Below are 23,123 nucleotides of genomic sequence, written 5' to 3' on the forward strand. Positions count from 1 at the left end.
AACAAAAAAGTTGTTTGACCGTAACCCGAACGGCAATTTCATTGGTCTAATGAAAGCTTCATGCCGCCAAAAAACTGAGCACGTCACAGAATGTGTTTTTTTGGAGAAAAAAAAATTGAAAGCGGGAAAAATCCATTATTAGCCGCGTCATTGTTTAAGCCGCGAGGTTCAAAGCCTGGGAAAAAAGTTGTGGCTTATAGTCCGGAATTTACGGTATGTACAAATAAAGTTTCTTAAGTACATAGGTACAACTAAATTATATTTGCCCCCCCCACCCAACTCACAAATCTTGGGAATAATCTTGCTCCATATTGGTATATACGCTGGCCAGCCTAAAAGTTTTGCTAATTAGCTTATAATGAACACGTAATATCAACTCAGCCTTCTGGGAGAAGAGACATCGTCTTTTGAAACAAACTCAGTTTTGTAATTAAGAAGAACAGATGCACCAGCTGAGGAACAACGGTCCTCTGGCCAGACTATCTGGCTGACTGACACACTACACACAGCCTACATACAGAGTGTGTATGTGTGTGTACGTGTGTGTATCCACCGGTCGTTAATTGCCGGCGAGGTCACGACAAGGACCCATCCATCCGGGGCTTGTTTTGATGCAGGTACATGACAGGGGCTGACGACAGCCTGCTGCATGCCCTTGACTTGCAGTTGGCAAACAATGCCTGTAGGGCCTTGCAGGAGGATCATTACCGCGGAACTCCCCCACCCCCCTCCCTCCCTCCTGCTGAGGCAGGTGCAGCAGTCTTACCCCTTCCCGAAGGCACCTCATTAACACTGTGTAGGCGGCAGCAGGAACAACCCACAGCTCTCCTGGGTGCTCTTTCTTCTCCTCCTGCGGGGAGAGAGGGAAGAGAAGGTAAGAAAAGGGGAGGGGCTGTGAGTGGAGACAGAGAGGACCTCTGTAGCGGCTCGTTGGGGGAACAATTAGGGCAAAACAAAGCAGCAGCAGCTAGCGTAATTAGGCTAAATAAATAAGCCCCAGCAAATGCTCTAGCTAGCTACCAAATTTGGAACTTGGAAATGCCTTTGGTACTGGTGAGGGAATGTGTGTTATTATGTAGTAAACTGGGGATATGTGAATTAATTGGCTCCAAAAACATATTGACAGTAAACAATGAGGAGTGATGTAGCGAACCAAAAGCATATAGAAACACTGTTTACACACCTGTTCTATTTTCAGAATAATCTTTATGCACCGATTACACTACATGTGAAGTTGTTTTGAGTTAGATTGTATTTACACTATTCTCCTCCCGTCATCTCCACTGCTGCTCACATTTTCCCACCTTTTCATCACTACATCCGTGTTAATGAGGCCTTTGATCATAAACTGCGTTGCATGCAGATGTAGGATCTTCATTTGATCCCTCTTTAGTTGCTGAGAATTTTCCTGCAGACTTGTAGTATATTTGAGTTTTAAAAAGGTTTCAAAAGTTTGTAATTTCCACTTTGAAATTTCAGACTTGATTTGCCCTAACGAAAAATGCATCAACCCCTACAAAAATGTTGTTGCTACAGGATTATTTTCCTGCTGTAGCAAACTGTCTCAAATTAAGATCCTACATCTGCAGTGTTCAGAGAGCCCATTAACCACATGGCTTGCTTTTACCTAAGCTCTGCTTTTATGCCATCTATTCATTTTTCTGTGTTTAAAAAAAATCTATTTTGTTATGTAATACAGTATACCTACAGTACATCAATCCTCATACAGATTGTTTCCCCATGTTGTCCATGTAGTATTAATAATATGAAAGGGCCTATAAATGTTGTTCGAATCTCAGAATACTCAAAATTATTTAGAAGCATCTCCATTATTCTGTGGAGATGGTGTACAAATTCCTAAGATTTTCAGTTAGCATAAATTAGGAGAAAAATAATTGTCGCGTGTACCAATATGGTGTGGATCCATAACATGCAATTACTCTTCACGGGTATTTTTATTAAACTAGAACTAACGCTACCTGAATTCAGCGTTGAAAGCACATTCCCATACAGTAAAACACTTTTGTGGAGAAAAAAACAAATAGCCAATAGAGAATAAATGGCACTTTAAAACCCTTTACTTCTATTTGTTATTGAGCTAATAAAGTCAATGGCCATTGTGTGTGTGCTGCACTGAGTGACCCTGACAAACTGGAGAGCTCAGAGAGGAACAGGAACCCCACTGAAAATAAAGATCCCACTACCAGGAACCTTCATGTGTGTCTACATGGCTTTCAGATGCAGCGGGAGCTCAAGACAGCTTACAGTCAAAACAGCGTGAAAGTTAAACAGCTCTTTTGCATAGCTTTTCAATGGAATAATAAACTAGTGGCAAGCCATTATGAAAAGCAATACTGTGTGTTGCAGAGCGATTTGAAATGTAGTGTTTTCAAACCCTTGCACAAACTGTAGTGAGCATTCATCAAACACAAAAACCAAATACAGACAGACAAACATCTTTAAGTGCTGATATTATCCGAGAGTGCTTAAATACAGTAGCTATTTAAGCAGGTATCTTTGTGGTAGATTATCGACAGTCTCAGAATATCATCATAAAGGCCTAAGCCCACAGATGTATAAATCATTAGCTGTAAAGCACTGTGTGACAACAGCTAATTTAAAAAGGGCTTCATAAAATACATTTGATTGATTGATTGAATAGAAGTTAGTAGGTCTAATTCATTGTAATGGCAATAATTTCACACACTAATTTCATTAAACAGTAGGAGATAGGGTAGAGATAAGGCATAGGGTTGAAAGGGCACTGCTTTGGAGTATATCGTCACCTGTGTGGCGATGAGGTAGAGCAGCTCCCCCAGTGGCGGCAGCAGGCACTGCTTCAGTTTGCTGTTCCTGAAGTTCTCCCTGATCAGCTCCGTGAACATGACAACAGCCTGGAGGCGCAGAGAATACACTAGCATCAGTCACTCAGTCAGTCGTGACAGTACTCCTGCCCTTCACAACGCTTTATATTGAATATAATGGTGGAACAAGCTCCCTCACGACGCCAGGACAGCGGAGTCAATCACCACCTTCCGGAGACACCTGAAACCCCACCTCTTTAAGGAATACCTAGGATAGGATAAAGTAATCCTTCTAACCCCCCCCCCCTTAAAAGATTTAGATGCACTATTGTAAAGTGGTTGTTCCACTGGATATCATAAGGTGAATGCACCAATTTGTAAGTCGCTCTGGATAAGAGCGTCTGCTAAATGACTTAAATGTAAAATGTAATGTACCCTACCAAGACTGGATACGCAACAATGTCCAGAGAGAGTAGAATACTGTGCTATGCCAGAAGTTATATGTTTTCCCCATTCCATCCTGTTATTCTTCTACTTTAGCACTAAGGTCTATATTGTCAAACGGTGTCCATTAATAAACTATGAGGCCTGTAGACATGACAGATTTAAAGCTCATTACTCCATGAAGCCAACATTATAACACTATAAAGGGTTTGGAGCTACATTATAACACTATAAAGGGTACAGAGCTACATTATAACACTATAAAGGGTACAGAGCTACATTATAACACTATAAAGGGTTTGGAGCTACATTATAACACTATAAAGGGTTTGGAGCTACATTATAACACTATAAAGGGTACGGAGCTACATTATAACACTATAAAGGGTACGGAGCTACATTATAACACTATAAAGGGTTTGGAGCTACATTATAACACTATAAAGGGTACGGAGCTACATTATAACACTATAAAGGGTACGGAGCTACATTATAACACTATAAAGGGTTTGGAGCTACATTATAACACTATAAAGGGTTTGGAGCTACATTATAACACTATAAAGGGTATAGAGCTACATTATAACACTATAAAGGGTTTGGAGCTACATTATAACACTATAAAGGGTATAGAGCTACATTATAACACTATAAAGGGTACAGAGCTACATTATAACACTATAAATGGTACAGAGCTACATTATAACACTATAAAGGGTACAGAGCTACATTATAACACTATAAAGGGTATAGAGCTACATTATAACACTATAAAGGGTATAGAGCTACATTATAACACTATAAAGGGTACAGAGCTACATTATAACACTATAAAGAATATAGAGCTACATTATAACACTATAAAGGGTTTGGAGCTACATTATAACACTATAAAGGGTATAGAGCTACATTATAACACTATAAAGGGTACAGAGCTACATTATAACACTATAAAGGGTACAGAGCTACATTATAACACTATAAAGGGTACAGAGCTACATTATAACACTATAAAGGGTTTGGAGCTACATTATAACACTATAAAGGATATAGAGCTACATTATAACACTATAAAGGGTATGGAGCTACATTATAACACTATAAAGGGTTTGGAGCTACATTATAACACTATAAAGGGTTTGGAGCTACATTATAACACTATAAAGGGTTTGGAGCCACATTATAACACTATAAAGGGTTTGGAGCCACATTATAACACTATAAAGGGTACGGAGCTACATTATAACACTATAAAGGGTTTGGAGCTACATTATAACACTATAAAGGGTACAGAGCTACATTATAACACTATAAAGGGTACGGAGCTACATTATAACACTATAAAGGGTTTGGAGCTACATTATAACACTATAAAGGGTTTGGAGCTACATTATAACACTATAAAGGGTATAGAGCTACATTATAACACTATAAAGGGTTTGGAGCTACATTATAACACTATAAAGGGTTTGGAGCTACATTATAACACTATAAAGGGTTTGGAGCCACATTATAACACTATAAAAGGTACAGAGCTACATTATAACACTATAAAAGGTACAGAGCTACATTATAACACTATAAAGGGTACAGAGCTACATTATAACACTATAAATGGTACAGAGCTACATTATAACACTGTAAAGGGTACCGAGCTACATTATAACACTGTAAAGGGTACCGAGCTACATTATAACACTGTAAAGGGTATGGAGCTACATTATAACACTGTAAAGGGTACCGAGCTACATTATAACACTGTAAAGGGTATGCAGCTACATTATAACACTATAAAGGGTACGGAACTACATTATAACACTATAAAGGGTATAAAGCTAGAATGAACTGGATAAAGGACAAAGGTGGGAAGGAGGAGGGAGGCTAATGAGAGACTCCATATAAAACAAATATATTTGTTTTTTGGGGGGTTTTTTACCTTTATTTAACTAGGCAAGTCAGTAAAGAACAAATTCTTATTTTCAATGAAAGCCTAGGAACAGTGGGTTAACTGCCTTGTTCAGGGGCAGAACGACAGATTTTTACCTTGTCAGCTCGGGGATTCAATCTTGCAACCTTCCGGTTACTAGTCCAATGCTCTAACCACTAGGCTACATGCCGCCTCAAATTATTGGAAGGATTCTCATAATAACCACCTCCCTAAAACATTCCCCCCCACACACACAGACACACACAAAAATTCACATATATGCAAACACACACCCTAACTGGCTCATTCGTGGAATTAGCATTTTCCTAGTCTCGTCCTCTTTAGAAGTGGGGAGAATGTGACGGACTTACTGCGGCAGCACTCTCAGCAGGGCGCTATGCAAATAGGCAGCACACTCTATGCGAGGCTGCCTGGCGCTGGCCGGTAAAGAACGTAAATGGTGACTTTGCAGGGAACAGATGTTTGGCTCACGTTTGATGCCAGAGAGAAATGCGGCTTTGGCAGGAAAGATGTCCTGCAACTGACTGACCATTCACTGTTCAAGAAAACAAACAGGCTAAGTTGGAGCCGTAACACACGGCTACTTCCTCCAAACGCATCATTATCGCTCCTGTACAATCCGCAACTACCCCCCTCCTCCAACCCTCCATCCCTCCAACCCATAAGGCAGAGCTTTAAACTACTGAGACTACAGACAGTTTAAGGCCATGCAGCATTAAGCATCCCTGCGAGGCTTGGGGAGAGACAGAGAGACAGAGAGACCAGTTTCTCAAGGCAAGCAAGGCTTTGTTACTCATCATCACGTCTCAGCTGTGGTTCAGAACAACACGAGACTGGAGTCTTATTGGAGACAACTCAGCAGGCATGAAGACAAATTATCACACCAAGAGTAATGGGCCAAAGTGACATGGAAATACTACCTTTATCACGATTGACAAGTCACAAAGCTACTGCTTTGTTAGTTTAGATTATAACATTTGATTTAAACATCACATTAATGCAACTGATCAATTGAATCAATAAAATGTCCCTGGTATGTGATTTAGCTTAATGAATGTATTGTGACATTTAGTGGTTTGAGCCTGATCATTCACTCATTACAAACAGGGTGGCAGGCAGGCAGGCAGGCAGGCAGGCAGGCAGGCAGGCAGGCAGGCAGGCAGGCAGGCAGGCAGGCAGGCAGACAGATATGTCCTGATGTCTTACTGATGGAAGGAGCTAGCTAATAACAAAAGGTGACCTGCTATGCTGTAGTGTGGTGGATCAATATCCCACGGCTGTCCAGAAGAAGACAGGCGTTTGATGTAGGGCTGACGCCTGCAACACACCTGACCTCAGGCGTTTCATGAGTCTATAGTCCCATAGATCACCAATGGCCTCCACCTATAGTTATCAGAAGGACATGAGACAGATTGCTTTGGCCAGCGAGCAATAATTGACTCAAGCCATTATGGATGTGCTTTTGATGATGAATACATGGATACCAAATTATTCAAATGTTTTTGGAGTAATGGATAAACAACCTAAATTCAAGTTTAACAAACCTCTAATTCCCTAAAATAACAATCTTTACACAATCATAGTTTGGCAAAAGACACAAGAAACCAAAGTGAATAGAATCAACAGCAGTGTTCATTGGCTCCAGCACTCTGTTCCTTTTCCAGTAGTGAGAACTAGTCTCCAAGCCCCGTCTGAGGAAATGGAACAGGCTAATTCTCCCACAATGAGAGGAGGGAGGCAGGAGGCAGTCTGTTCTGCTCACTCTGCAGGGACGGCCGGCACGACACACTAGGCCAGTTTCTAAGGGACACTGGGTGGAAACAGCAGACAGTGTGTGCAGCACTATTGACGCGCTGCCATAAGAGAGAGAAAATGTCTGAATTGGGGCTTGGTGGTTTGTGGCACAGAAAAGTACTGCCTCTGCCAGGGAAGATAACACTTAATTAGAATGATGTTGAAGTATCCATAGAGACAGGCAGAGGAAAGAGGATAATACTGAACTAATTCCTCTCTTCCTGTCCTAACTAAGCCTACAGTATGCCTGAAAAATAGCAGCTGCAGTCATTGCCGCTCACTGTTTTAAAGGACTGTGAGAAATGGAGGTTTGTAATGATAGTGTAGGGCCAACTTGATGTCTGATTCTGTTATGTAGCCTATAGAGCGTACTGAGGCACCAAATTCAATGCTGACAATAAAAACATTGAACTATGCGGCATTGTAACTTGTGATTCTCACTGTGAGAACTCCTTTCAAAAAACAATCGGAGCAACAGAAGCCCGGACCAAGAGAGAGAAAACTTGTCTCACAGTGGAAACTTTAACTAGGATCACGGACGACCACTGAGATCCACAGTGTAGCAGACATATGGAGATGGTGGTAACAATAGCCCTGTCCTGATGCAGAAATGGCCATGACTGCGGCTGACCATCAGACACAGAACCCCTGTGGAGAGAGCACAATGATAACAGTCTCTGGGATCTGTCACTCTGGGAATCTGAGCTAGCTGTGCCCAGATGGGTGGTGGGGGGCGTGGCGACAAATCAAATCCTCAGCCATCTTTACAAAAAGAAGACTGTGGAAAATAAAAGTCACTGCGCCATTCTCTGGTGTGCCGATTAACGACGGCCATTTTGTATATCACTCGTATACCCCTCTTCCTCTATGAGCTTTAAACCTATAAACCACCACAGGTAATCATGGCAAACCCATGTAAGACGTGGATCAAGGGTGGAGGCGCCATATATCACATCAAATAGAATCCTGTTTTTTAAAATGATTAACCGCAATGTCTTTGACGGTTTGTTAACGGCTCTATAAGCATGTTTGGGCAGGTCGATCGGTGGCGCTTGTTTAGAGCTCTACCTACTGCTGGGTTACAGTGGCATCTGGTGATTCACCCTGGTACTTTCTCTCACTACCGCTCCCATTGGATGATCATAATGCTGCATAGAGACTAGACTTCTATGGCTCTGCTGCAATTAGTAACAGATTTAGGGGATTTTAATTCAACAGATTTTACTGTTGTTGATGTGGTAGGGGTCTTTCACATAGAATTGTGTGTGTGTGTAAAAGATTGTGAGATGTTTGTATTGAGACTACTACACTGTCTGCTCTGATTCTAACAGTTAAAGTGATGTTCAACTATTCAGCAGCTCATGGCTTTCATAGTTATATGTGATACACCGATCAAATCCCAAATGGCACCCTATTCCCTACATAGTGCACTTTGACCAGAGCCCTATGCATTTGGGACACATATACCATTGATACACAGAGGACAAGCATAGGTGCTGTGAAAACAGGGTGAAGGGGCACTAACCTCAGCAGCGTGGCAGACAGTACCACTAACCTCAGCAGCGTGACAGACAGTACCACTAACCTCAGCAGCGTGACAGACAGTACCACTAACCTCAGCAGCGTGACAGACAGTACCACTAACCTCAGCAGCGTGACAGACAGTACCACCAACCTCAGCAGCGTGACAGACAGTACCACTAACCTCAGCAGCGTGACAGACAGTACCACTAACCTGTGACCGACAGTACCACTAACCTCAGAAGTGTGACAGACAGTACCACTAACCTCAGCAGCGTGACAGACAGCACCACTAACCTCAGCAGCGTGACAGACAGCACCACTAACCTCAGCAGCGTGACAGACAGCACCACTAACCTCAGCAGTGTGACAGACAGCACCACTAACCTCAGCAGTGTGACAGACAGCACCACTAACCTCAGCAGTGTGACAGACAGCACCACTAACCTCAGCAGTGTGACAGACAGTACCACTAACCTCAGCAGTGTGACAGACAGCACCACTAACCTCAGCATTGTGACAGACAGCACCACTAACCTCAGCAGTGTGACAGACAGCACCACTAACCTCAGCAGTGTGACAGAAATTACCACTAACCTCAGCAGCGTGACAGACAGTACCACTAACCTCAGCAGCGTGACAGACAGTACCACTAACCTCAGCAGCGTGACAGACAGTACCACTAACCTCAGCAGCGTGACAGACAGTACCACTAACCTCAGCAGCGTGACAGACAGTACCACTAACCTCAGCAGCGTGACAGACAGTACCACTAACCTCAGCAGCGTGACAGACAGTACCACTAACGTCAGCAGCGTGACAGACAGTACCACTAACGTCAGCAGCGTGACAGACAGTACCACCAACCTCAGCAGTGTGACAGACAGTACCACTAACCTCAGCAGCGTGACAGACAGTACCACTAACCTGTGACCGACAGTACCACTAACCTCAGCAGCGTGACAGACAGCACCACTAACCTCAGCAGTGTGACAGAAATTACCACTAACCTCAGCAGCGTGACAGACAGTACCACTAACCTCAGCAGCGTGACAGACAGTACCACTAACCTCAGCAGTGTGACAGACAGCACCACTAACCTCAGCAGTGTGACAGACAGTACCACTAACCTCAGCAGTGTGACAGACAGCACCACTAACCTCAGCAGTGTGACAGACAGTACCACTAACTTCAGCAGCGTGACAGACAGCACCACTAACCTCAGCACTGTGACAGACAGTACCACTAACCTCAGCAGTGTGACAGACAGTACCACTAACCTCAGCAGCGTGACAGACAGTACCACGAACCTCAGCAGCGTGACAGACAGCACCACTAACCTCAGCAGTGTGACAGACAGCGTGACAGACAGTACCACTAACCTCAGCAGTGTGACAGACAGCGTGACAGACAGTACCACTAACCTCAGCAGTGTGACAGACGGTAACACTAACCTCAGCAGCGTGACAGACGGTACCACTAACCTCAGCAGTGTGACAGACAGTAACACTAACCTCAGCAGAGTGACAGACAGTACCACTAACCTCAGCAGCGTGACAGACAGTCCCAATAACCTCAGCAGCGTGACAGACAGTACCACTAACCTCAGCAGCGTGACAGACAGTCCCACTAACCTCAGCAGCGTGACAGACAGTCCCACTAACCTCAGCAGCGTGACAGACAGTACCACTAACCTCAGCAGCGTGACAGACAGTACCACTAACCTCAGCAGCGTGACAGACAGTACCACTAACCTCAGCAGCGTGACAGACAGTACCACTAACCTCAGCAGCGTGCCAGACAGTACCACTAACCTCAGCAGCGTGCCAGACAGTACCACTAACCTCAGCAGCGTGACAGACAGTACCACTAACCTCAGCAGCGTGACAGACAGTACCACTAACCTCAGCAGCGTGACAGATAGTATCACCAACCTCAGCAGCGTGACAGACAGTACCACTAACCTCAGCAGCGTGACAGACAGTACCACTAACCTGTGACAGACAGTACCACTAACCTGTGACAGACAGTACCACTAACCTGTGACAGACAGTACCACTAACCTGTGACAGACAGTACCACTAACCTCAGCAGTGTGACAGACAGTACCACTAACCTCAGCAGCGTGACAGACAGCACCACTAACCTCAGCAGTGTGACCGACAGCACCACTAACCTCAGCAGCGTGACAGACAGCACCACTAACCTCAGCAGTGTGACAGACAGTACCACTAACCTCAGCAGTGTGACAGACAGCACCACTAACCTCAGCACTGTGACAGACAGTACCACTAACCTCAGCAGCGTGACAGACAGTACCACTAACCTCAGCAGTGTGACAGACAGTACCACTAACCTCAGCAGTGTGACAGACAGCACCACTAACCTCAGCAATGTGACAGACAGCACCACTAACCTCAGCAGCATGACAGACAGTACCACTAACCTCAGCAGTGTGACAGACAGTACAACTAACTTCAGGAGCGTGACAGACAGCACCACTAACCTCAGCACTGTGACAGACAGTACCACTAACCTCAGCAGTGTGACAGACAGTACCACTAATCTCAGCAGCATGACAGACAGCACCACTAACCTCAGCAGTGTGACAGACAGCGTGACAGACAGTACCACTAACCTCAGCAGTGTGACAGACAGCGTGACAGACAGTACCACTAACCTCAGCAGCGTGACAGACGGTACCACTAACCTCAGCAGCGTGACAGACGGTACCACTAACCTCAGCAGCGTGACAGACGGTACCACTAACCTCAGCAGCGTGACAGACAGTACCACTAACCTCAGCAGTGTGACAGACAGCGTGACAGACAGTACCACTAACCTCAGCAGCGTGACAGACGGTACCACTAACCTCAGCAGCGTGACAGACGGTACCACTAACCTCAGCAGCGTGACAGACGGTACCACTAACCTCAGCAGCGTGACAGACAGTACCACTAACCTCAGCAGCGTGACAGACAGTACCACTAACCTGTGACAGACAGTACCACTAACCTCAGCAGTGTGACAGACAGTACCACTAACCTCAGCAGTGTGACAGACAGTACCACTAACCTCAGCAGTGTGACAGACAGTACCACTAACCTCAGCAGTGTGACAGACAGTACCACTAACCTCAGCAGTGTGACAGACAGTACCACTAACCTCAGCAGTGTGACAGACAGTACCACTAACCTCAGCAGTGTGACAGACAGTACCACTAACCCCAGCAGTGTGACAGACAGCACCACTAACCTCAGCAGCGTGACAGACAGCACCACTAACCTCAGCAGTGTGACAGACAGTACCACTAACCTCAGCAGCGTGACAGACAGCACCACTAACCTCAGCAGTGTGACAGACAGCACCACTAACCTCAGCAGCGTGACAGACAGTACCACTAACCTGTGACAGACAGTACCACTAACCTCAGCAGTGTGACAGACAGTACCACTAACCTCAGCAGCGTGACAGACAGCACCACTAACCTCAGCAGTGTGACAGACAGCACCACTAACCTCAGCAGCGTGACAGACAGTACCACTAACCTGTGACAGACAGTACCACTAACCTCAGCAGCGTGACAGACAGTACCACTAACCTCAGCAGCGTGACAGACAGTACCACCAACCTCAGCAGTGTGACAGACAGTACCACTAACCTCAGCAGCGTGACAGACAGTACCACTAACCTGTGACAGACAGTACCACTAACCTCAGCAGTGTGACAGACAGTACCACTAACCTCAGCAGTGTGACAGACAGCACCACTAACCTCAGCAGTGTGACAGACAGCACCACTAACCTCAGCAGTGTGACAGACAGTACCACTAACCATCAGCAGTGTGACAGACAGTACCACTAACCTCAGCAGTGTGACAGACAGTACCACTAACCTCAGCAGTGTGACAGACAGCACCACTAACCTCAGCAGTGTGACAGACAGCACCACTAACCTCAGCAGTGTGACAGACAATACCACTAACCTCAGCAGTGTGACAGACAGCACCACCAACCTCAGCAGCGTGACAGACAGTACCACTAACCTCAGCAGCGTGACAGACAGTACCACTAACCTGTGACAGACAGTACCACTAACCTCAGCAGTGTGACAGACAGTACCACTAACCTCAGCAGTGTGACAGACAGTACCACTAACCTCAGCAGTGTGACAGACAGTACCACTAACCTCAGCAGTGTGACAGACAGTACCACTAACCTCAGCAGTGTGACAGACAGTACCACTAACCTCAGCAGTGTGACAGACAGTACCACTAACCTCAGCAGTGTGACAGACAGTACCACTAACCTCAGCAGTGTGACAGACAGTACCACTAACCTCAGCAGCGTGACAGACAGTACCACCTACCTCAGCAGCGTGACAGACAGTACCACCAACCTCAGCAGCGTGACAGACAGTACCACTAACCTCAGCAGCGTGACAGACAGTACCACTAACCTGTGACAGACAGTACCACTAACCTCAGCAGTGTGACAGACAGTACCACTAACCTCAGCAGTGTGACAGACAGTACCACTAACCTCAGCAGTGTGACAGACAGTACCACTAACCTCAGCAGTGTGACAGACAGCACCACTAACCTCAGCAGCGTGACAGACAGCACCACTAACCTCAGCAGCGTGACAGACAGCACCACGAACCTCAGCAGCGTGACAGACAGGAAGACTAACCTCAGCAGCGTGACAGACAGTACCACTAACCTCAGCAGCGTGACAGACAGTACCACTAACCTCAGCAGTGTGACAGACAGCACCACTAACCTCAGCAGTGTGACAGACAGCACCACTAACCTCAGCACTGTGACAGACAGTACCACTAACCTCAGCAGTGTGACAGACAGCACCACTAACCTCAGCAGTGTGACAGACAGTACCACTAACCTCAGCAGTGTGACAGACAGTACCACTAACCTCAGCAGAGTGACAGACAGTACCACTAACCTCAGCAGTGTGACAGACAGTACCACTAACCTCAGCAGCGTGACAGACAGTACCACTAACCTCAGCAGCGTGACAGACAGTACCACTAATCTCAACAGCGTGACAGACAGTACCACTAACCTCAGCAGCGTGACAGACAGTACCACTAACCTCAGCAGCGTGACAGACAGTACCACTAACCTCAACAGCGTGACAGACAGTACCACTAACCTCAGCAGCGTGACAGACAGTACCACTAACCTCAGCAGCGTGACAGACAGTACCACCTACCTCAGCAGCGTGACAGACAGTACCACCAACCTCAGCAGCGTGACAGACAGTACCACTAACCTCAGCAGCGTGACAGACAGTACCACTAACCTGTGACAGACAGTACCACTAACCTCAGCAGCGTGACAGACAGTACCACTAACCTGTGACCGACAGTACCACTAACCTCAGAAGTGTGACAGACAGTACCACTAACCTCAGCAGCGTGACAGACAGCACCACTAACCTCAGCAGCGTGACAGACAGCACCACTAACCTCAGCAGCGTGACAGACAGCACCACTAACCTCAGCAGTGTGACAGACAGCACCACTAACCTCAGCAGTGTGACAGACAGCACCACTAACCTCAGCAGTGTGACAGACAGCACCACTAACCTCAGCAGTGTGACAGACAGTACCACTAACCTCAGCAGTGTGACAGACAGCACCACTAACCTCAGCAGTGTGACAGACAGCACCACTAACCTCAGCAGTGTGACAGACAGCACCACTAACCTCAGCAGTGTGACAGAAATTACCACTAACCTCAGCAGCGTGACAGACAGTACCACTAACCTCAGCAGCGTGACAGACAGTACCACTAACCTCAGCAGCGTGACAGACAGTACCACTAACCTCAGCAGCGTGACAGACAGTACCACTAACCTCAGCAGCGTGACAGACAGTACCACTAACCTCAGCAGCGTGACAGACAGTACCACTAACCTCAGCAGCGTGACAGACAGTACCACTAACGTCAGCAGCGTGACAGACAGTACCACTAACGTCAGCAGCGTGACAGACAGTACCACCAACCTCAGCAGTGTGACAGACAGTACCACTAACCTCAGCAGCGTGACAGACAGTACCACTAACCTGTGACCGACAGTACCACTAACCTCAGCAGCGTGACAGACAGCACCACTAACCTCAGCAGTGTGACAGAAATTACCACTAACCTCAGCAGCGTGACAGACAGTACCACTAACCTCAGCAGCGTGACAGACAGTACCACTAACCTCAGCAGTGTGACAGACAGCACCACTAACCTCAGCAGCGTGACAGACAGTACCACTAACCTCAGCAGCGTGACAGACAGTACCACTAACCTCAGCAGCGTGACAGACAGTACCACTAACCTCAGCAGCGTGACAGATAGTATCACCAACCTCAGCAGCGTGACAGACAGTACCACTAACCTCAGCAGCGTGACAGACAGTACCACTAACCTCAGCAGCGTGACAGACAGTACCACTAACCTCAGCAGCGTGACAGACAGTACCACTAACCTGTGACAGACAGTACCACTAACCTGTGACAGACAGTACCACTAACCTCAGCAGTGTGACAGACAGTACCACTAACCTCAGCAGCGTGACAGACAGCACCACTAACCTCAGCAGTGTGACCGACAGCACCACTAACCTCAGCAGCGTGACAGACAGCACCACTAACCTCAGCAGTGTGACAGACAGTACCACTAACCTCAGCAGTGTGACAGACAGCACCACTAACCTCAGCAGCTGTGACAGACAGTACCACTAACCTCAGCAGCGTGACAGACAGTACCACTAACCTCAGCAGTGTGACAGACAGTACCACTAACCTCAGCAGCGTGACAGACAGCACCACTAACCTCAGCAGTGTGACAGACAGCACCACTAACCTCAGCAGCGTGACAGACAGTACCACTAACCTCAGCAGTGTGACAGACAGTACCACTAACCTCAGCAGCGTGACAGACAGCACCACTAACCTCAGCAGCTGTGACAGACAGTACCACTAACCTCAGCAGTGTGACAGACAGTACCACTAACCTCAGCAGCGTGACAGACAGCACCACTAACCTCAGCAGTGTGACAGACAGCGTGACAGACAGTACCACTAACCTCAGCAGTGTGACAGACAGCGTGACAGACAGTACCACTAACCTCAGCAGCGTGACAGACGGTACCACTAACCTCAGCAGCGTGACAGACGGTACCACTAACCTCAGCAGCGTGACAGACGGTACCACTAACCTCAGCAGCGTGACAGACAGTACCACTAACCTCAGCAGTGTGACAGACAGCGTGACAGACAGTACCACTAACCTCAGCAGCGTGACAGACGGTACCACTAACCTCAGCAGCGTGACAGACGGTACCACTAACCTCAGCAGCGTGACAGACGGTACCACTAACCTCAGCAGCGTGACAGACAGTACCACTAACCTCAGCAGCGTGACAGACAGTACCACTAACCTGTGACAGACAGTACCACTAACCTCAGCAGTGTGACAGACAGTACCACTAACCTCAGCAGTGTGACAGACAGTACCACTAACCTCAGCAGTGTGACAGACAGTACCACTAACCTCAGCAGTGTGACAGACAGTACCACTAACCTCAGCAGTGTGACAGACAGTACCACTAACCTCAGCAGTGTGACAGACAGTACCACTAACCTCAGCAGTGTGACAGACAGTACCACTAACCTCAGCAGTGTGACAGACAGTACCACTAACCTCAGCAGCGTGACAGACAGCACCACTAACCTCAGCAGTGTGACAGACAGTACCACTAACCTCAGCAGCGTGACAGACAGCACCACTAACCTCAGCAGTGTGACAGACAGCACCACTAACCTCAGCAGCGTGACAGACAGTACCACTAACCTGTGACAGACAGTACCACTAACCTCAGCAGTGTGACAGACAGTACCACTAACCTCAGCAGCGTGACAGACAGCACCACTAACCTCAGCAGTGTGACAGACAGCACCACTAACCTCAGCAGCGTGACAGACAGTACCACTAACCTGTGACAGACAGTACCACTAACCTCAGCAGCGTGACAGACAGTACCACTAACCTCAGCAGCGTGACAGACAGTACCACCAACCTCAGCAGTGTGACAGACAGTACCACTAACCTCAGCAGCGTGACAGACAGTACCACTAACCTGTGACAGACAGTACCACTAACCTCAGCAGTGTGACAGACAGTACCACTAACCTCAGCAGTGTGACAGACAGCACCACTAACCTCAGCAGTGTGACAGACAGCACCACTAACCTCAGCAGTGTGACAGACAGTACCACTAACCATCAGCAGTGTGACAGACAGTACCACTAACCTCAGCAGTGTGACAGACAGTACCACTAACCTCAGCAGTGTGACAGACAGCACCACTAACCTCAGCAGTGTGACAGACAGCACCACTAACCTCAGCAGTGTGACAGACAATACCACTAACCTCAGCAGTGTGACAGACAGCACCACCAACCTCAGCAGCGTGACAGACAGTACCACTAACCTCAGCAGCGTGACAGACAGTACCACTAACCTGTGACAGACAGTACCACTAACCTCAGCAGTGTGACAGACAGTACCACTAACCTCAGCAGTGTGACAGACAGTACCACTAACCTCAGCAGTGTGACAGACAGTACCACTAACCTCAGCAGTGTGACAGACAGTACCACTAACCTCAGCAGTGTGACAGACAGTACCACTAACCTCAGCAGTGTGACAGACAGTACCACTAACCTCAGCAGTGTGACAGACAGTACCACTAACCTCAGCAGTGTGACAGACAGTACCACTAACCTCAGCAGCGTGACAGACAGTACCACCTACCTCAGCAGCGTGACAGACAGTACCACCAACCTCAGCAGCGTGACAGACAGTACCACTAACCTCAGCAGCGTGACAGACAGTACCACTAACCTGTGACAGACAGTACCACTAACCTCAGCAGTGTGACAGACAGTACCACTAACCTCAGCAGTGTGACAGACAGTACCACTAACCTCAGCAGTGTGACAGACAGTACCACTAACCTCAGCAGTGTGACAGACAGCACCACTAACCTCAGCAGCGTGACAGACAGCACCACTAACCTCAGCAGCGTGACAGACAGCACCACGAACCTCAGCAGCGTGACAGACAGGAAGACTAACCTCAGCAGCGTGACAGACAGTACCACTAACCTCAGCAGCGTGACAGACAGTACCACTAACCTCAGCAGTGTGACAGACAGCACCACTAACCTCAGCAGTGTGACAGACAGCACCACTAACCTCAGCACTGTGACAGACAGTACCACTAACCTCAGCAGTGTGACAGACAGCACCACTAACCTCAGCAGTGTGACAGACAGTACCACTAACCTCAGCAGTGTGACAGACAGTACCACTAACCTCAGCAGAGTGACAGACAGTACCACTAACCTCAGCAGTGTGACAGACAGTACCACTAACCTCAGCAGCGTGACAGACAGTACCACTAACCTCAGCAGCGTGACAGACAGTACCACTAATCTCAACAGCGTGACAGACAGTACCACTAACCTCAGCAGCGTGACAGACAGTACCACTAACCTCAGCAGCGTGACAGACAGTACCACTAACCTCAACAGCGTGACAGACAGTACCACTAACCTCAGCAGCGTGACAGACAGTACCACTAACCTCAGCAGCGTGACAGACAGTACCACCTACCTCAGCAGCGTGACAGACAGTACCACCAACCTCAGCAGCGTGACAGACAGTACCACTAACCTCAGCAGCGTGACAGACAGTACCACTAACCTGTGACAGACAGTACCACTAACCTCAGCAGCGTGACAGACAGTACCACTAACCTGTGACCGACAGTACCACTAACCTCAGAAGTGTGACAGACAGTACCACTAACCTCAGCAGCGTGACAGACAGCACCACTAACCTCAGCAGCGTGACAGACAGCACCACTAACCTCAGCAGCGTGACAGACAGCACCACTAACCTCAGCAGTGTGACAGACAGCACCACTAACCTCAGCAGTGTGACAGACAGCACCACTAACCTCAGCAGTGTGACAGACAGCACCACTAACCTCAGCAGTGTGACAGACAGTACCACTAACCTCAGCAGTGTGACAGACAGCACCACTAACCTCAGCAGTGTGACAGACAGCACCACTAACCTCAGCAGTGTGACAGACAGCACCACTAACCTCAGCAGTGTGACAGAAATTACCACTAACCTCAGCAGCGTGACAGACAGTACCACTAACCTCAGCAGCGTGACAGACAGTACCACTAACCTCAGCAGCGTGACAGACAGTACCACTAACCTCAGCAGCGTGACAGACAGTACCACTAACCTCAGCAGCGTGACAGACAGTACCACTAACCTCAGCAGCGTGACAGACAGTACCACTAACCTCAGCAGCGTGACAGACAGTACCACTAACGTCAGCAGCGTGACAGACAGTACCACTAACGTCAGCAGCGTGACAGACAGTACCACCAACCTCAGCAGTGTGACAGACAGTACCACTAACCTCAGCAGCGTGACAGACAGTACCACTAACCTGTGACCGACAGTACCACTAACCTCAGCAGCGTGACAGACAGCACCACTAACCTCAGCAGTGTGACAGAAATTACCACTAACCTCAGCAGCGTGACAGACAGTACCACTAACCTCAGCAGCGTGACAGACAGTACCACTAACCTCAGCAGTGTGACAGACAGCACCACTAACCTCAGCAGTGTGACAGACAGTACCACTAACCTCAGCAGTGTGACAGACAGCACCACTAACCTCAGCAGTGTGACAGACAGTACCACTAACTTCAGCAGCGTGACAGACAGCACCACTAACCTCAGCACTGTGACAGACAGTACCACTAACCTCAGCAGTGTGACAGACAGTACCACTAACCTCAGCAGCGTGACAGACAGTACCACGAACCTCAGCAGCGTGACAGACAGCACCACTAACCTCAGCAGTGTGACAGACAGCGTGACAGACAGTACCACTAACCTCAGCAGTGTGACAGACAGCGTGACAGACAGTACCACTAACCTCAGCAGTGTGACAGACGGTAACACTAACCTCAGCAGCGTGACAGACGGTACCACTAACCTCAGCAGTGTGACAGACAGTAACACTAACCTCAGCAGAGTGACAGACAGTACCACTAACCTCAGCAGCGTGACAGACAGTCCCAATAACCTCAGCAGCGTGACAGACAGTACCACTAACCTCAGCAGCGTGACAGACAGTCCCACTAACCTCAGCAGCGTGACAGACAGTCCCACTAACCTCAGCAGCGTGACAGACAGTACCACTAACCTCAGCAGCGTGACAGACAGTACCACTAACCTCAGCAGCGTGACAGACAGTACCACTAACCTCAGCAGCGTGACAGACAGTACCACTAACCTCAGCAGCGTGCCAGACAGTACCACTAACCTCAGCAGCGTGACAGACAGTACCACTAACCTCAGCAGCGTGACAGACAGTACCACTAACCTCAGCAGCGTGACAGATAGTATCACCAACCTCAGCAGCGTGACAGACAGTACCACTAACCTCAGCAGCGTGACAGACAGTACCACTAACCTGTGACAGACAGTACCACTAACCTGTGACAGACAGTACCACTAACCTGTGACAGACAGTACCACTAACCTGTGACAGACAGTACCACTAACCTCAGCAGTGTGACAGACAGTACCACTAACCTCAGCAGCGTGACAGACAGCACCACTAACCTCAGCAGTGTGACCGACAGCACCACTAACCTCAGCAGCGTGACAGACAGCACCACTAACCTCAGCAGTGTGACAGACAGTACCACTAACCTCAGCAGTGTGACAGACAGCACCACTAACCTCAGCAGCGTGACAGACAGTACCACTAACCTCAGCAGTGTGACAGACAGTACCACTAACCTCAGCAGTGTGACAGACAGCACCACTAACCTCAGCAATGTGACAGACAGCACCACTAACCTCAGCAGCATGACAGACAGTACCACTAACCTCAGCAGTGTGACAGACAGTACAACTAACTTCAGGAGCGTGACAGACAGCACCACTAACCTCAGCACTGTGACAGACAGTACCACTAACCTCAGCAGTGTGACAGACAGTACCACTAATCTCAGCAGCATGACAGACAGCACCACTAACCTCAGCAGTGTGACAGACAGCGTGACAGACAGTACCACTAACCTCAGCAGTGTGACAGACAGCGTGACAGACAGTACCACTAACCTCAGCAGCGTGACAGACGGTACCACTAACCTCAGCAGCGTGACAGACGGTACCACTAACCTCAGCAGCGTGACAGACGGTACCACTAACCTCAGCAGCGTGACAGACGGTACCACTAACCTCAGCAGCGTGACAGACGGTACCACTAACCTCAGCAGCGTGACAGACAGTACCACTAACCTCAGCAGTGTGACAGACAGCGTGACAGACAGTACCACTAACCTGTGACAGACAGTACCACTAACCTCAGCAGTGTGACAGACAGTACCACTAACCTCAGCAGTGTGACAGACAGTACCACTAACCTCAGCAGTGTGACAGACAGTACCACTAACCTCAGCAGTGTGACAGACAGTACCACTAACCTCAGCAGTGTGACAGACAGTACCACTAACCTCAGCAGTGTGACAGACAGTACCACTAACCTCAGCAGTGTGACAGACAGTACCACTAACCTCAGCAGTGTGACAGACAGTACCACTAACCTCAGCAGCGTGACAGACAGCACCACTAACCTCAGCAGTGTGACAGACAGTACCACTAACCTCAGCAGCGTGACAGACAGCACCACTAACCTCAGCAGTGTGACAGACAGCACCACTAACCTCAGCAGCGTGACAGACAGTACCACTAACCTGTGACAGACAGTACCACTAACCTCAGCAGTGTGACAGACAGTACCACTAACCTCAGCAGCGTGACAGACAGCACCACTAACCTCAGCAGTGTGACAGACAGCACCACTAACCTCAGCAGCGTGACAGACAGTACCACTAACCTGTGACAGACAGTACCACTAACCTCAGCAGCGTGACAGACAGTACCACTAACCTCAGCAGCGTGACAGACAGTACCACCAACCTCAGCAGTGTGACAGACAGTACCACTAACCTCAGCAGCGTGACAGACAGTACCACTAACCTGTGACAGACAGTACCACTAACCTCAGCAGTGTGACAGACAGTACCACTAACCTCAGCAGTGTGACAGACAGCACCACTAACCTCAGCAGTGTGACAGACAGCACCACTAACCTCAGCAGTGTGACAGACAGTACCACTAACCATCAGCAGTGTGACAGACAGTACCACTAACCTCAGCAGTGTGACAGACAGTACCACTAACCTCAGCAGTGTGACAGACAGCACCACTAACCTCAGCAGTGTGACAGACAGCACCACTAACCTCAGCAGTGTGACAGACAATACCACTAACCTCAGCAGTGTGACAGACAGCACCACCAACCTCAGCAGCGTGACAGACAGTACCACTAACCTCAGCAGCGTGACAGACAGTACCACTAACCTGTGACAGACAGTACCACTAACCTCAGCAGTGTGACAGACAGTACCACTAACCTCAGCAGTGTGACAGACAGTACCACTAACCTCAGCAGTGTGACAGACAGTACCACTAACCTCAGCAGTGTGACAGACAGTACCACTAACCTCAGCAGTGTGACAGACAGTACCACTAACCTCAGCAGTGTGACAGACAGTACCACTAACCTCAGCAGTGTGACAGACAGTACCACTAACCTCAGCAGTGTGACAGACAGTACCACTAACCTCAGCAGCGTGACAGACAGTACCACCTACCTCAGCAGCGTGACAGACAGTACCACCAACCTCAGCAGCGTGACAGACAGTACCACTAACCTCAGCAGCGTGACAGACAGTACCACTAACCTGTGACAGACAGTACCACTAACCTCAGCAGTGTGACAGACAGTACCACTAACCTCAGCAGTGTGACAGACAGTACCACTAACCTCAGCAGTGTGACAGACAGTACCACTAACCTCAGCAGTGTGACAGACAGCACCACTAACCTCAGCAGCGTGACAGACAGCACCACTAACCTCAGCAGCGTGACAGACAGCACCACGAACCTCAGCAGCGTGACAGACAGGAAGACTAACCTCAGCAGCGTGACAGACAGTACCACTAACCTCAGCAGCGTGACAGACAGTACCACTAACCTCAGCAGTGTGACAGACAGCACCACTAACCTCAGCAGTGTGACAGACAGCACCACTAACCTCAGCACTGTGACAGACAGTACCACTAACCTCAGCAGTGTGACAGACAGCACCACTAACCTCAGCAGTGTGACAGACAGTACCACTAACCTCAGCAGTGTGACAGACAGTACCACTAACCTCAGCAGAGTGACAGACAGTACCACTAACCTCAGCAGTGTGACAGACAGTACCACTAACCTCAGCAGCGTGACAGACAGTACCACTAACCTCAGCAGCGTGACAGACAGTACCACTAACCTCAACAGCGTGACAGACAGTACCACTAACCTCAGCAGCGTGACAGACAGTACCACTAACCTCAGCAGCGTGACAGACAGTACCACTAA

The 23,123-nt window shown here is 48.3% G+C and overlaps 1 protein-coding gene across 1 annotated transcript in view; it reads right to left on the reverse strand.

Moving 5' to 3' along the window:
- The window catches only part of LOC106595924 (serine/threonine-protein kinase ULK4), a 323,274-nt gene that overhangs the window by 254,404 nt on the left and 45,747 nt on the right, over positions 1 to 23,123 (reverse strand). Inside the window, exons 18-19 of the mRNA XM_082959959.1 lie at positions 2,787 to 2,894; positions 767 to 850 (exon numbers count right to left, since the gene is read on the reverse strand). Of these exons, the coding sequence (XP_082816085.1) occupies positions 767 to 850; positions 2,787 to 2,894 (192 nt within the window). The remainder of the gene's footprint in view (positions 1 to 766; positions 851 to 2,786; positions 2,895 to 23,123) is intronic.

Source organism: Salmo salar, chromosome 02 (assembly GCF_965601325.2).
Source record: "Salmo salar chromosome 02, fSalSal1, whole genome shotgun sequence".
NCBI lineage: Eukaryota > Metazoa > Chordata > Actinopteri > Salmoniformes > Salmonidae > Salmo > Salmo salar.